Source organism: Festucalex cinctus, chromosome 15 (genome assembly GCF_051991245.1).
Source record: "Festucalex cinctus isolate MCC-2025b chromosome 15, RoL_Fcin_1.0, whole genome shotgun sequence".
Taxonomy (NCBI): domain Eukaryota; kingdom Metazoa; phylum Chordata; class Actinopteri; order Syngnathiformes; family Syngnathidae; genus Festucalex; species Festucalex cinctus.
This window is the reverse complement of record NC_135425.1, coordinates 12,712,316-12,727,819: the sequence shown is the minus strand read 5'-3', so window position 1 is coordinate 12,727,819 and position 15,504 is coordinate 12,712,316. Positions and strand designations below refer to the sequence as shown.

The window sequence follows — 15,504 nt, the reverse complement described above, 5'->3', positions numbered from 1 at the left end:
ACAACCATGTTCTTGGCGCAAATCCATTGCCATGTGTGGTAAATCAGGTGCAAATATGCTCCAAGCTGTCAGTTTTGTGGTCGTGTTTGTGCCGGTATATGATTAGAGCAATATCCTTAGTGAATAGGTGGGTATCTGGGCGCAGACTGCGGGTGCAGTTGTGGTGCAATATTTCGCGCTATTACCGAACACAGCGCATTCTTAGTGAATATGCCCCATTGTGTTGTTTACATTCATGGAACACAATGAACAATCTGCACGTGCAGACTAAACCAACTTCAACAGCCATCTAAAAACATGTAATATGTAACATCTAATATTTGTATTGCAGTTGTCCCTCGACATGCAAGCTGTTGTTTGGCCGATTTATCTATGGTATTTGCTTTGTCTTTCAACTTGCAAGCAATAATTTGAGAGGTGCTGTATAATAGCAATGAACCCAGCCCAAACAGCAGTTTGGCAGTGTATAATTCTTTCAAAAAGAGGATTCCAGTACAAGTTTTGTGTCAAACTAAATGTCATACTAAGTCTAAGAGAATTACACACTGCATATTTAAAAGAACCGCATAGCTCTACTTTAATGTCAGTTTAATACTAACAAATAATGCAAGTTGCCAAAGATGGGCGAACAGATAGCATCAGTGTTGCGGATCGACATCACAATATAGTAGAATGCAATACTAGATTTGAATTTGTTGCGTTATTCAGCCCACATCTTGCCTAAATCTCATTTGACGTGTAAACAAAAGACCTTCTACAAATATTAAGAGTAATTCATGCATGATAACTAGCAAACCTCTGTGGAATGAAGAGATATGGAGGACAGGACCACTCAGTGGCTTTTATTACGGCAGGCTAATTTGGTACAGTCAACAATGGATCAGAGTTGTTTATTTCTCTCCACCGTGGAGGACGTGACCATGTTTTGCTTCCACTCGATCTTTTCTCCCCAGCATTGTTGCTGTGTCAAGTACAATGGACAGATGTGACTAGCACATCTGCTCAGTCCATTGTGCAGGATGAGCTCAGCCACTCTTCCCGCAGGGAGCTCTTTGGGGGCAGGTTCAAAACAAACTCGAGATTCTGTCTGATAATAGTGATCTTTGTGTACATTTAAGTATATTTCAGTTGTGTTAACTTTTAAGTACAATACATTTACTAAAATCTATATGAACTATTTGTTTTTGGTGTATTTTGCTCGTTTTATGGGTTTACGGAGTTCTGCTTCTAGATCATAGACATAAACCGCCGGCCAAGGCTGAATGCACTGTAGTCTTACCTCATTAACCTACACAAGCTCTGTAATAATGTCATGTTTGCAGTAAACAGTTATATGAAACACACTTCTATGCATTAAAAATAAACAATCAAATAAAGAGTACAAAAGCACAACAGTAACTGAACGGGCATTGAGCGCCATTAAAAACCAGGACCCTCCGTACCTGCTAAAAAGGAGAATAAAGGGAGGAACCCCTAGAAACAAATAACAGAAAATTGAACCTGAATAAATATTGAAAAACAATCAGGTGTTAAAGATAAAACTGAACTGTACTGTACTTAAAAAAAACTTGTGGTCGGGAATTATTTGCCAACACTCCACTCAAATTTTAGTAGATCATTCGATTTTCAAGAATTCCCTCAATTTGCCTTTGTTTTCCAGTCTTGATTCATACTGTGCGTCTTTCTGCAATGTCTCTTCAGTTTTAAATCCACTTATTAGTCCTGAAGCCCAGCCAGCCCAGGCTCAGCCCACAGTCAATTCTTTCAAGGTGTTATTACTAATCCATGTCGCACAGTAGCTTAGCCCCGTTCGAGGGAAGCAACAACGTAACGTGGCATCATTGAGATATGCTTTGTGATACAAGTTCCCTCCCCCCAAAAAAATGTGCATTTTAATAAGAACCACTCCATAATATTATACTCTACAAAATCTACAGTAATTAAATAAAATTAAAAGAAACATTTGCTCGCAAATCAAAGTAAAAACACCTCGTAGTTTAATAAAGCCATCAGTCAAGGCACCACTGTATTTTTAGCTGCAGACATGGAATAGTTTTTATTGCGGCAATGCAAAATAAGACGTGATGTTAATGAGTCGTGTGTGTGCAGATATCACTGACATTATTAAGCTTTAATCATGGGGCTGCGACGCTGTATGGTGAAGCCAAGCTGAAGCCTTCTCTGCTTCCAGTCTAATGTTACTTGATGTTTATCTGCCCTTGAAAATGGGTCGTTGTTTGGAACCAAAATTTTATGGGTATTCAGTGTTGCAGAACCAAAAAGATGGCAGTCCATATATTGACTGTTCGCAACCATGTTGTTAATGAAAAGTTGCAAACATGCCTGCTATAAGCTACTGAAGCTGCTAAAAAATAATCCTGACACATAGATATAGTCTAATTAATTGATATAACTGATTGGTAATCCCTAAGCCCTACAGTAAGATAATGCTTTTCATTTAATGAATGGCAGCAAGTCAACTTCCACGGTGGATGTTGACGTCAGCACATGTGGAATGTGTCTTGCCGGCAGCCAGACATTACAAGTCAATCAGTACAAACAGAAAGTTACAGTACAAGCACACCATGTCAGCGTTTACGCTCCAACTCCAACCTGTTATTCACCCGAGTCTGAATTAAGAACTGTAAATTATTCCAAATGAGCCTTCAATGTTTGCCGTGTGAATGTTATTGTTGAGTTTGCCAATGTTTTTAGTTCTGTCGAGGCACGCATGTGTACGCTCCTGCACACGATTTTTAAAACACTTTTTTTCTTCTTCTCCCGTGTCCTCACGCGCAGCCCAGTGTTTTGATTGCGAGCTACATCGAGTCTGCCAAGGCGGTGGCACAGTTTGGATTCTACCAGCAGGCCGAATGGAAACCGGACGACTCCATGATAGCGGTGGTGGTAAGTAAAGAGTCAAGACTACAGCAAACTTTGATGCCGCTAGTAGTCCATTGGCTGTTGGGTTTTCTTTTTTTTTTATTGATTGTTGGATAATTGTGTCAAACTGGAGTGCACTCTGCATGTAACCAACGGGGGCGCTGATGAATAATTTCGAAAGTAAAACATAAGCTATAGCAGGGTACATACTGGACATTTTTCATCTCTGGCGATTGTCAGCTGTATGAGCTTTTCCTGAGCAGTTATCCTCTGATAGCAATACACTTATCCACAATACACAGGACACTTGGACAGGCATAGGTACTTGGCCAGATCCCACTTTACAGTTTTTTATTTATTAAAATATTATATGATTTTCATTCCACTTCACAATTGTGTCCCACTTGGTGTTGATTATTTGCAAAAAAAAAAAAAATCAAATTTTGTATCTTTATATTTGAAGCCTGAAATGAGTAATTGCACACAGAAGCTTCACCAACTGACTGAAGAGGAAATGCCTTGACAGTCTCAAACAAGGCACTGACTCAATGGAGCGAGAATTTGTCACGCCGTCGCAGGGCCCATAAAAGCATGTTCGCCTTTGTCTGAAGTCCAGAGCCTTTCAATCGTGCTCATTTGTCTGGTTATAAGGAGACTTTGCCATTATCGGCAGTTAGTTAACTATAGGAATTTAAAGTGCAATGGTAGCTGGTAAATACTCAACGGTAGCCAGTAAAAGAACCAAATGGTAGTAAATAGTTCGCAACCATGTCTTTGATGTATTGTGTGAATGTGTCAGTGACTCGTGTAGGTTATCATGTCACTATAGGCGCTTTCACACCAAAAAGCCAATGAACTATGATGTTATGCTGTTGTAGTATCTATTCCTAGTCTTAAGTTAATCAAAGTGAAAGAGTTGAGTGATAGCACTGTTTACACGGCAGTTATGGCGTGGATACGTTTCTGAAAAAGACTGAACTTTACACTCTGTTTTCTTGAAAGTGCAAGCAAACAAACTGACTCCTAAAAGGAGAACCTAAGATGTCAAAACTTTGTTGTTCCTTCCAGACTGTGTTAAGGATATATCTATAATAGCTAACAAAAAGCTAAAAAAGGAAAGTTGTCATATTATCTTACTTGTTTACATTGCTCTTTTCTAACAAACTGAGGGAGAGCAGCCTTTACAACTTGTTTGTGAATATTAGCACATACTTACATACATTCACACATTTATGTAAATTGATCCAAAACTCCCCAGCCTGGACTTGTCAATATCGTCATTTGGGTCCTCTTCACACTTCACTACGTTGACACGATTAGCGTCGGTTTACCCAAACAGAATTCACCCCTCTGATCTTGAAAGATGAGAGCGCAGCATGATTCTCCCAGAGATGCACACACGATGGGACCAACCTATGCCGTGATAGAAATCAAGGCCAAAAAAAATAAAAAAGAAAGAAAAGAAAGCTAACCCTTTGTGGAATTGCCACTAAAGACGATGTAATCAGGAAAACAAAGACTCACAGACTGAAGCGGGCAACATTGTTACTAAATCTCCAAAAATAATATTTGTTTTTAATAGGACCGGTGCCAATACTGTACATTACACACATAAGTAACATGGCGTCGTTTCTATATATCCACCAGACTCTGTTCTTCATTTCTTACCTAGTCTCCTTTTACATAGTGCCTCCAGTTTGACTAACTGAATTGCCCTGTGTGACAGGCTACATTTAAATGAATGTGTCAGAAATAAAACAAGAACTTCAAACCTCAAAATATATATTTTTTAAATAATAACGTTTCCTCCAGACGTGCACTCGTATAAGCCAGTTTTGCTTTACAGCGGACACATTGCACTTCTTTTAAATGTAAAATAATCTCAAATTTTTAACATTATCTGTGTTTTACGTGCTCGGCAGTCACAGTCTGTGTGGCAATGCGATATTTGATTAAGATAAAACACATTTTCGTCATTATTGCAAGAGTTGTTGGCATTATCAAGTACGGTCTAAAAAAAAATGTATTGTTGCATGATGCATCACCAATCTTTATCAGTATACCGGGTTTTGTTGTTTTAACCACTCACAAATAAAGTATAGCTAGTAAAATTCTTTCCTTCTGGAGTTCAGTTTAGCGTTTAGCATCTTCATGCATCATCACATTCCTATGGCCTAGATGTGCAGTGTGTTGTGAAATGCTGTCAAGGACATTTGCATTTTTAGGGTTCCCTTTCGCAGATACCATGTATGCTTTTTTTTAATTTAATTTTATTTATTTTTTTACCAAAACATAGTGTCAAGTGTTTAAAGGGGCTAGCATCATATCATTTGTCATCCGTTTGAATGTTGTTGTGTTGTGTTTCTATTTTTGACATTACTGGTTGTTCTGTTTGACTGATTTGGACTTCTCATAATTCTTTTCTGTATATTCAGCTATCGTGGCTCCCCAGTTTATATAGATACCAAGATATGAAATTTTAAGGTTAGAAACCAGTCATCAGCAACTGCTGTATATATTGTTTTTTATTAGACTTTTTTTTTTTTTGTATGTAATGCTATGTAGTGCTTGTACAAATATTTAGTGGAATTTTAAATTAACTACTGCGTTAATATAGGTCACCATAGAAAACACAGTTTTGCCATAAACTGAGGCTCCCCTGCACTGTAATTTCAAGGTTGCGTTCTCCAAAGTGATTACCATTTGCGAACAATGTGAACGGCAATTAAACAGTGAATAAATCACTTAGCATTTAAGGCATCTGACCCCACGTCTCTCTGTTGACCCTCCCTCTTCTTCTTGTCATACTTGTGGGGATAAAACACACGTGAATGGATGCTGTGAATGTGTCTGAGGAAGAAGGTCAGGCCCATTTCCAGCACAACCCCAGCCAAAACCAACAGGGAGCAGCGGCGGTTGGAGTTTAAAAATACCAGGGAATGCTCGCTCGACTGGCCATTATTGTGAGCGCGGCGTTTCGGGGAACGCCTTGAGGCAATTCCTTCGCAAATTGCCCCAAACATTTGCCTGGGCTCAAGGTTGGAATGACATTATTTTTATTTTGGTACTCGCGGGTCATTGAGGACACTGTGAGCTCACATCAGAGGCCTCCAGCCACAACTGAAGGATTCGAAGGCTGATTATGTGAAGATACAATAGCAAAATGGGGATGTTTTATCCAGGAAGCCGAATTACCATTGCTATATACAGTCGTTTAAAAATGAACATACTTTTAAATGTATATACATAAAAAGAGTTCTTGTTCTCACATTCCCTACCAGCTGTTTTCCAGATGTTGTCTAGCTGTTCACACCCTGTGCAGACCTTAAATTTAATGCGGTCCTCCACCGAAACCCTTCACTAATTCCACTTACATCTTATTTTTATTAATTTGTATGATTGTCCAACACATTGAAAGAGGTGAATTTGTTTATGTGGCATGGATTCAAGAAACAACGTAGTACCACAAGCTACATGAAGTACTTATATTTTCTGGCTGTACATCCTGTTTTGCGGCCCAAATGTTCCTTCTGTGTTATGATACAGTCATGCTGAGGTACTCTAGAGCATTTTTACCCACAATTTTCTCAGCCAACAAGCATCTGCTGCATTTCCCTCACTCGAAGGAGCCTATATTATTGGAATTGGGCCATACAGAGGATGATTCCAGTGTATCGCCAATAAAGCAATGGTAGCTTAGCTTGCATTAAAACCAGACACAAGGGATCCTTTGTTTACAACGCTTTTGAAGTTGGCAGAAGAATAGCAGACAATGAACTACTTTGGGCATGGGGTGTAAGAATATATGGAAGAAGACATAGTCTATTAGTCAGTGTAGTTGACTTCACTACCAGGTTAGCATTGGTTAGCGCTACAATAGCGTCCAAATTTGGCACCAGCCCCTTATAAACCGAGAACCCACTTGCATCCAAAAAGCCAAAGAACAACCCATTTAATTTTAAGGTTTGGACTACAGCTCAAGACAAAAAAAATAGCCAAGTGATAGCTTGTGTCTGAAAAACTCCTAAGTTCAATGGTAAGATGTTTTCACAGTAGGTGTCTGTAAAGGTGTCCATTTTAATGTGGCTGTTTCGCCTTGGAGGATTTATGATATTGTTGTTGGTGCTTCAAATTCTTAAGGCCGGTCCACGACACCAGCTGAACTTTTATTGTTTGTTGGCTTTCAACCAGTAGAGTGTTAACTGTTGGCCTTTAACTTATTTGGAGGGGGCGGGGGGGTGCTGATTTGCCCTCCCTCTGCTTTGGATTTCAACAATCTCCAAAAGCTTCTTTGTATCGTGAGTTTGTAGCATGGTGTTTTATAGCCGGGCACTTTTGTTCCTGCTCCCTTTATGGACCCCCTTGCCCAGTTCATATTTGTGGACACGTAACTCAGGCCGATCTCCCTCTGTGTCGTCTTTGTGTCTAATTCCACTAATGGCTGTCATTATGGTCTTTAGCCTATCAGGCTCGATGGACGATTCACATTCACTGTCCGGCTTGGACAGACCTAGCAGGAGTTTGTCCCTTAAGGCCTCTGAAGCGGGACTTACTCTGCAGTTCCAAGTGCTCAATTGTGATGGACCAATGTGTTTTTTTCAAGGCCGATACTGATACGATTACTGTATTGGTCAAGGAGACTGATAACCGATATTTCAAGCCAATATTCATTTGCAGCTAAAGGGAAAATATTAGTGTCAAAATTTAAAAAACAAAACAAACTTGTACTTTTAATTTGAAACATATAAAGAATCGACAGCTTTGTTTAAAAAATATAACAAAAGTTGAAGGGAGCTTCCAGAGTCGTTAGCATGTTATGCTAATTTTAAAACTAAGCAAGTAAATAGTTTTCTTCTGTAAATAGTTTTCCAAAATTCTAGCTTGTCTTTTTTTTATATATATATATAAATAAAAAGTGTAAAGTGTCAGCCTCATTTTTTTTTTATAAAGTGGAAATCTAAATAAATCTATAAATAAAAAGTTCCCTGTATATCAGAGCGACAAATGCAAGCGAATGTAGCGAATTTTGGGTTTTCGTTAGGTTTCGGAAGAGGTTTCACAAAGTCTTCGCAAACAGTGTAAAATTGTCTGTATGTTCGAAATGTCTAATACAAACTGTGAACATCTTACAAATCCTGATGAAAACCCTAAATTTACTACGTTCGCAAGCATTCACCGCTCACTGAGATACCAACTTTATCGACCTAAAGATTTGTAAAAAGGCTGATGCCGACATTTGTCAAAATTACAAATATCTGCATCAAAATCGGCCCGGACGATAATCAGTCTATTCCCTACAATTCACATTTAAAGCCTGTATCAGATTTTGTACATTACAAGTGATACATATCCAAAATACCTGTGCAAATGGAAAACAACAACCCACATGCTCAAACATTACTTTGCTTAGCTAATGATAGACACATCTCTGATGTAGCATGTTAGACCATAATTCATCTTCTATACACCTCTAATATAGACCAGATTTTATGGTCTGTGCATTCACTTGAGATTTAATTTTTAAATGTTTATTTGTGGTGTTTATGCTGATGTTTGGCTTATGTGTATACATCACCATCCGCTGTATTTTTAGGTATATCCGCTCTCTGTTTACACTACATTCCATGCAGAGATCTGATATGTCGACATTCATCCATATTTGGACGAGGCCTGATTCCAATTTGAAGATTTCTGTTTCCCTGCGTTTTTTTTCTTCTAAATTTACACTACCATGATGCAACTCCAAATTCTGTCACATGGGAGCAACAAACAGGAAGTGTGTCAACTGAACCTTACAGTTTAAATCAAGCCTGAGATGTAAATGACTATCTATACCACTCTTTTCAGACACAGTACGAGTCCAGTGACTCCAGTATTTTATTTTCCAAAATTATGCAGCCCTACTTATAACGCATATTACCACAAACTTGTTATACTTTTGACTGCGGTGGTTTACGAGTTCTCTCCATCTTGGGTAAAGAGTACCCGGCAGCTGTGTGCTACTTGACATCCTGCAGTTGCAAGCAAACATCTGCACCCCTCGCAAGCTGGTGTTGTTAAACATCCGCATGGCAGCGACTGGCTGAGCTTGTGTTTGTCTGCTTGTGCGAGTGAGTAAGCGGTCACCCATTTGGAAACCTTCCCATATAGTAACTGGAGGCTATGACTTTGAACCTCCATAGTTGTGTCTGTTGTCCTCCAGGGCCTGTTCAAACATGCGAAAGAAGGCTCAGTGTTTTTCTGCTGATTTGACCTTTTACCGCTCATTCTGATTACGAGCCGCAACTAGTGGAATGGCAGCCTGATCTCCAGTTTGTTTTGTTTGTTTATACTGGTCAGTATTTAATGTGACCTTGTTTATCGCAACATTGTTGTAAAGGATAGTTTAAGGTGACAGTTTTTGTAATGTACAGCCGCATTTGAACTGGAATCTGAGCTGTTACTTGGCATCCCTCACATTATTTTACATCTTTATTAAAGTGCTGCCAGACTCCCTTTTGTGTGCTTAATGGGTCCTCGGCAGAATGGCGACCACTTCCTGTTCGAGAACATCTGCATGTGTGAAAGCGTGAGGTTGTTTGAAGAGGTGCTACATTTATCATGTGACTTGTTCTTTTAATGCCTGTTTTCAAACAAATTTCTGCATACCTTTGAGCAGATATGTAAATACAGTGGTGCCTTGAGATATTTTTTTTTTTACTGGCAAACTAAAAATACAACAGAGACTTGCATGTTGCATATTTGAAAGCCAAATTGCCTTAAGAATGCTCCTGCTCGCGTAATGCAAACACGTAATAGCAAACACCATTGAGACTTGAAGTTCTCTCCCCCAGTTTTCGTTCTGCACTTAAGTTTCTCACCTCCTGTAATTGATACGCTTTGAAGTGCAGCAGCTGTCTGGGAAAGGGGTCTCACCAAAACTTTTCTTCTTTGAGGTAGTAGTCCCCTCCTCCTTGTGCAGATTACAGACTGCAGATTTAAAGAAAGTCAGAGTCCCCACACCCAAGACATTAGTTACATGCGTGCATTGTTTGGATTAATGTTTCCCATAGGAAATGATGGAAAGAATCCATTCAAGGGTCAAACTGTGGCCATCATGAAACTATTGTTCACATTTTAACATTATTCACACTCATTTAAGTACAAAGCCTGTTAATATTAATATATATTTTTAACCATTTTAATTGCTACACAGTTGCAAAAAGATGTTCACCACTGTGAAACATAAAAACACCAAAACACTGTGCCTTAACTTTCAGTTGAAGTTGAATTTATACTTATGTGGTTAATCCTGGTTCCCTCCTTCTGGTCAAAGTCAGTAATAACCAGATTATCAGTCTAAACTCTAAAATATCATCCTGAACGATTATCTTGTGGTGTTTTGAGAGTATTTTTTCCCTCCTCAAACTGCTCAGAAATAGCTTCGACAGACAAGTTTCTTCTTTTTTGTATTTTTCGGCAGTCTGGATTGCCCTGTGGTGCCATACTGCCTCTCACAGGTCAGTTTCGGTACTACGACAGACATTATGTGTGGTCTTTCTAGCATTGGTCATCTTGAGTATAGCACAGACCTTTTTGAGCTCCTACTTTACAGATGTCAAGGATGTGTGTGGAGTCACAAATACCTTGCCAATCCTCAGAACTTTTTTTTTTTTCCTGGTTTTTGGATCTACTTGGCAGGAAGAAGTTCTGCCGCCAGCTGTGTGTTGTTTACTGAAGTTGATATGCATGAAAACAGCATATGTTTTTTGGTCAAGGTCAGCAGTTCCAAAGCAATGTTTCCTCAAATAAAAAAAGGGGAACTTGTTTTTTGGATGCATTCATGTCACCCTCGTCACACTGTCAGCGAAAGCTAGCAATGTTTTATGACGGGCATGGAGCTTACAATGCTGCTCTTTTACACCATTGATGGAAAATCCACAAAACCACTTGCTGCGGTTGACGTAATTGTGTGACAAAAAGACCCCGTTGGTCACACAGTCGTCTCTTCAAGCCTCGACTCTGCCCCGAGGGGGTTCTTACCAAAATGACATTCAATGTGTGATTTCAGCTGCTTAGCTTTTGCTGCTTCTATCCTGGTAAACAGGAGCCCGTGAGACAGAAACATTCAGTTATTTGGTTTGGAGCTCACCAGTCTTGATTGTTTTTGCAGACCTCAGCCGAGGTCTTGGTCACGTGTCAGGCCAAAGCTGTGCTCCTCCCGTTACAGCTTCGTATTGCTTGCTTGCGTTTACACCGTCTCTCTGCTCCTGGTTTTATCTTGTCTGTAATAATGTTCGGGTCCTCAACCATTAGTTCTGTTGCCGCATTGGAAAATTCCAGCGGGGGGAAAATGCTATAGAATACCGCAAGCCTCTGAGCTAAACAACCTCATGTAGTAAAAAAATAAATAAAAAATACAACCCCACTTTATTAGATTTTGTGGTTCTAGACTAGAGCCACACTTCTACTGAGCAGTAATGTGTGGTTCAATAAGTTCAATAGGTGCGCGTTTGAAAAGTACATTAGATAACTTATAACAACAGTTCTGTTCCAATGCTGGCGACACAATCAGAATTTGTACCTATGCTAATTTAGCAGCTAAAAAAATATTCTATGGCATAGGTTTCATACAATCAAAAGAAAAACTGTAAGTACCTACAGTGAATTGCTGTTATTTGCTCGAACAGCTTGGGCTATTTATTAGAACCGCATACTTCAGTCAGCCTTGCAGATTCCACCTCAGCTCTCCAGCTTAGTAAAGACGTCTGTCTGTTAATTGCAGTCGCCTTGTGTTACCGCCTGTTAGTGTTTCCTCAAGGTCGAAATGGAGGCAGGTGATGTGTGATTGGTCTATCTTCGTGGCGGCTTAGGTGATTCATTAGTCTCTTTTAATGCAGGCGTTGGTCATTGTTAGGCGGTGCAATATTGCTTCGATTAAGAACAGGTTCAGGTTCATGTTTCAACCATTAAGTCTGTCTAGTCATTTTGTTGTCAAAACCCTTGTCATCCTACGGCAAAACGATCCGTTTTAACTGTTGTTTTGACACATATAAAGTATGTTGTCAAAGCCGTATGCAACTATGAAATTGGGTCCTAATGTGTAGATAGCAAACATGGTTTGTTTGTTGTGGCACTGGTGTGGTTGTTATCAGTCATAACTAGAGGATACAGGGCGCAATTTGAATGTGAAATACCTCCAAATGCTGATAAAAACTGATCTGGTGCACTTGCTTTTTTACACAATCATGCAAGTTTTAGATAAACCACTTAAATGCAGGTCTGGTTGTTGTCATGTAATAATGGCAAGGCAGCCACGTGTCTCATTTGAGACCAGTAGAAAATGTGACAACTGATGTGTACAACTTAAATCAATACACTCCAGTCCAGCTTTTTGTTGTTGTTGTCATTCACGTGTTCACTATGGCTGACTTACCACAGAGATCAAGTTCTGATTGTTCTGCCAAGAGATTTTTAACGCATGAGTTTTCATCTTCACAGTCAAACGCTCATTAACAGTTACGTTCCTGAGGTAGAAGAAGAGGATTTTTATCCTTTTCGTCTCCCCATATCCTAGTCATTATAAAGTCTACTGAGTAGGGGTGTCACGATTCGCCAACTCCACGATTCGATTTAAATTTCGATTTTGGGGTCACGATTCGATTTTTTTTTCGATTTTTTTTTTTTTTTTTTTTTTTTTTTTTTTTCCGCTCCCCCACTTTATAACACAGAGGCATATGCTTCTGTAGGCTAAGGCTAGTCTATGATCATTGGTTCTATTCATTGTACAGTAAATCTTATTTCAAAAGATCGGCTACATATAGGTGATGCAATTTCCATATTATTTTTGTGTAAATTTATGTAATATATGATAATTGACATTAGGCAGGAATGATCAAATTCAAAGAATTTATTTACAATATAAAGTTAACCGTCTTGTTCTTACTGAAGTGTAAAATAAAAAATAAAAAAACAAAAACAAAAAGTCACAGTGGGTGCCTGCCATCTATTGACTGTTTTTGGTTACAACAGTGTGCTGTGCGTTCCTCTTAAAATAATGTGCAATGTGCAACAACAACAAAAAATATATTGTATCCAAAGTCATGGAACAAATACAGCCTGAACAAACTATATCCCAACATTTACAGTTGCTGGGCATACTGTAGCGTGGTTCAAGTACACTAATTAAATGTTTGAATCCAGCGTTTTCCAAGGCTGCAGGTCTGCTGCTATAAATAGACCTATGGATCTGGCGTTTCGCGCGAGCTGAAGTGTGTGGAAGTTTCACTGTAAATGAGGATGAAATAGTTGGTTGGACCGTTGTTTTCCCACTTCTAGTTGAATTTGATAAATCTAAATCTTTGTGATGCCTGCGTAAATGTCCCGTCATGTTTGTCGTGTTTCCCGTTGTTACGGCTGGCGGCTCGGGCCATTCAGTTTGAATGCGCCAGCGCGACACTCTGATTGGAGGACTGTGCCAGCGCGACACTCCGATTGGACGACTGTGCCAGCGCGACACTCCGATTGGACGACTGTGCCAGCGCGACGCTATTGTGTATCCGTGTATTATACCCCTATTGGTTACTGTTGTTTCTCCTCCGTTCTGTCAGTTCTGTCAAATGCGGTTATTATTTGTTCACCTTCCACTTTCACTCCCTTGTCAAACCCCTGCCTGAAATTTCAATTAAAACTACTCAGATGTTAAAGTCGACCCGTGTTTATATACTCTATATTTTCTGTTATTGTGTTACTTCCCTTCCCCTTGACGAGCCGGGCGTAACACCGTGGCCGAGTACAGTACGCGCACATAGCATATCTTGCAACTGTGGTCTTTTTATCGACAACGTGAACGTTGTCGACATAACTCACCGGGAACGCAAAATGTTTCCAAACTGGTGACGAGAGAAGCGGGAGCGGCTTGAAGCACCATTGCTGTGTCTGTCCGCGCTTGCCATCATGACTGCAGGAGAAGTCAGCTAACAAGTGCCGTTAGCTAGTAGCTGAATGGCTGCGTCTCATTTGCTTTCCTGGGAGGTGGCGGTGGCGGCGGTGGCGGCGGGCGCGGGGGGGGGGGCATCGAATCGTGTGTCCTCTCTTCTATTTCGATGCTCGAAATCGTGACGTAATTTCGATCGATTTCGATAAAAAATCGAAATCGTGACACCCTTACTACTGAGATGAATAATGATAGAACAAAATTCAGCTATGCGGGTGTACAGTTTCGCTTGCTCAGCATTGGTGAAGGACTATGCTGTATTGATTGGAATCACTCTGTTTACTAATTCCTGAAAAGAATGAATTGCATTTTTAGTGAGTCTTAACGAGCCTGAAATGGATGTCATGTCTATCATAACCGGATGCATGAAAAAGTTTCAAGTCGTTGGCCCAAATAAGTATCGATTGGAAGTTTCAAAGACGGATGTTTGATGATCTATTATGTTTTGTTTTGGGGTTGTTGTTTTTTGCCCATGCCATTTAGTATGGGCATAGCATGGCATAAAATTCGACCATTTTGAGAGCTCCTGTGAAGTTAAAAATAAATTTGCCACCAACACCTCTCGACCGATTGACATCAAATTGGTTAACTTTTTCTATTATAACATTACGCACGAAAAAGTCTCAAGGAACCATGCCCAAAGTTGAACAGAAAAGTCAACCATTTTGGTTTGAAACAAGATATTTTTGCAAGATGGATGCCAAATTAACAAGCTTTTCTGCATGTCATCTAATATGGACGGAGCGTGGCATCAGTTTGATCATTTTGAGAATTCAAACAAAGTTTAAAAAATGCCTTTGACACCATTCTCCCAATACTAAATTGTGATTTTTTTTTTCTTTGCCAGCAAATGTGAACAAAGGATGGGATCAAAGTTTGATGATCCTAATCAGGATTCGACTTATTCATAGCTACTTTCCTTGCAGGTTTAATTTCATAGTATAGTTGTAGTTTCTTATCTCATATCATTGTTTGGCCCTTTGGCCTTTCTCGCTCATAGTCCGCCAATAATTAATTATAGAGCAGAATGTACTGATGCCACTTTACTGACTGAACTTGTTTCTCTCTGCTTTCAGACTGCCAATGGCTACATCCTCTTGTTCTCTGTACTGGGTAGTGGGGATGACAAGTACCTCTACGAACCAATCTACCCAAAGTGAGTGCCTCCATAATCAAGTCTGGTATTTAAAAAAACAAAAAAAAACAAAAAACATCCATTCTTGTTTACCTCTTCTGTTGGGTTGGTGGGTTCACATTCCTACATGGCATAGCAGCAGACGTGAACAAGTCGGGACATGAGTTGCACCTTTTTATTGCGTTTCTTTATTTTTTTTTACATTGGTGACGTGTTTGTATGCGTCTGCTCAGGGGCAGCCCCCGTGTAAAGGTGACCCCAGGTTACAAGGAGGAGCAATGCGCCCCCGCTTTGTCGCTGGAGATAAAGAAGCCTGTCGATCTGGAGGCCCCCATCACCTGGTAGGATGCTGACTTTGTCACTTTTATCACTCGTCATCTCATCCAGGCATCAGGTGTCTGTCACGTCTGCCGGTTATGCCGCCTGAGCACGTCATATGTCGTGTTGTCGACCTTTGTAAGTTGTGCTCTCTACACTCTCAGGATAGTGACTTTGATCAGAAGAGAGGATA

The 15,504-nt window shown here is 39.9% G+C and overlaps 1 protein-coding gene across 2 annotated transcripts in view; it reads left to right on the top strand.

The window, feature by feature from the left end:
- ric1 (RIC1 homolog, RAB6A GEF complex partner 1) overlaps positions 1 to 15,504 on the top strand; it is a 40,508-nt gene that overhangs the window by 1,721 nt on the left and 23,283 nt on the right. For both annotated transcript variants that reach the window (XM_077497729.1, XM_077497728.1), the window contains exons 2-4: positions 2,800 to 2,907; positions 14,935 to 15,014; positions 15,227 to 15,334. In XM_077497729.1, the coding sequence (XP_077353855.1) occupies positions 2,800 to 2,907; positions 14,935 to 15,014; positions 15,227 to 15,334 (296 nt within the window). The remainder of the gene's footprint in view (positions 1 to 2,799; positions 2,908 to 14,934; positions 15,015 to 15,226; positions 15,335 to 15,504) is intronic.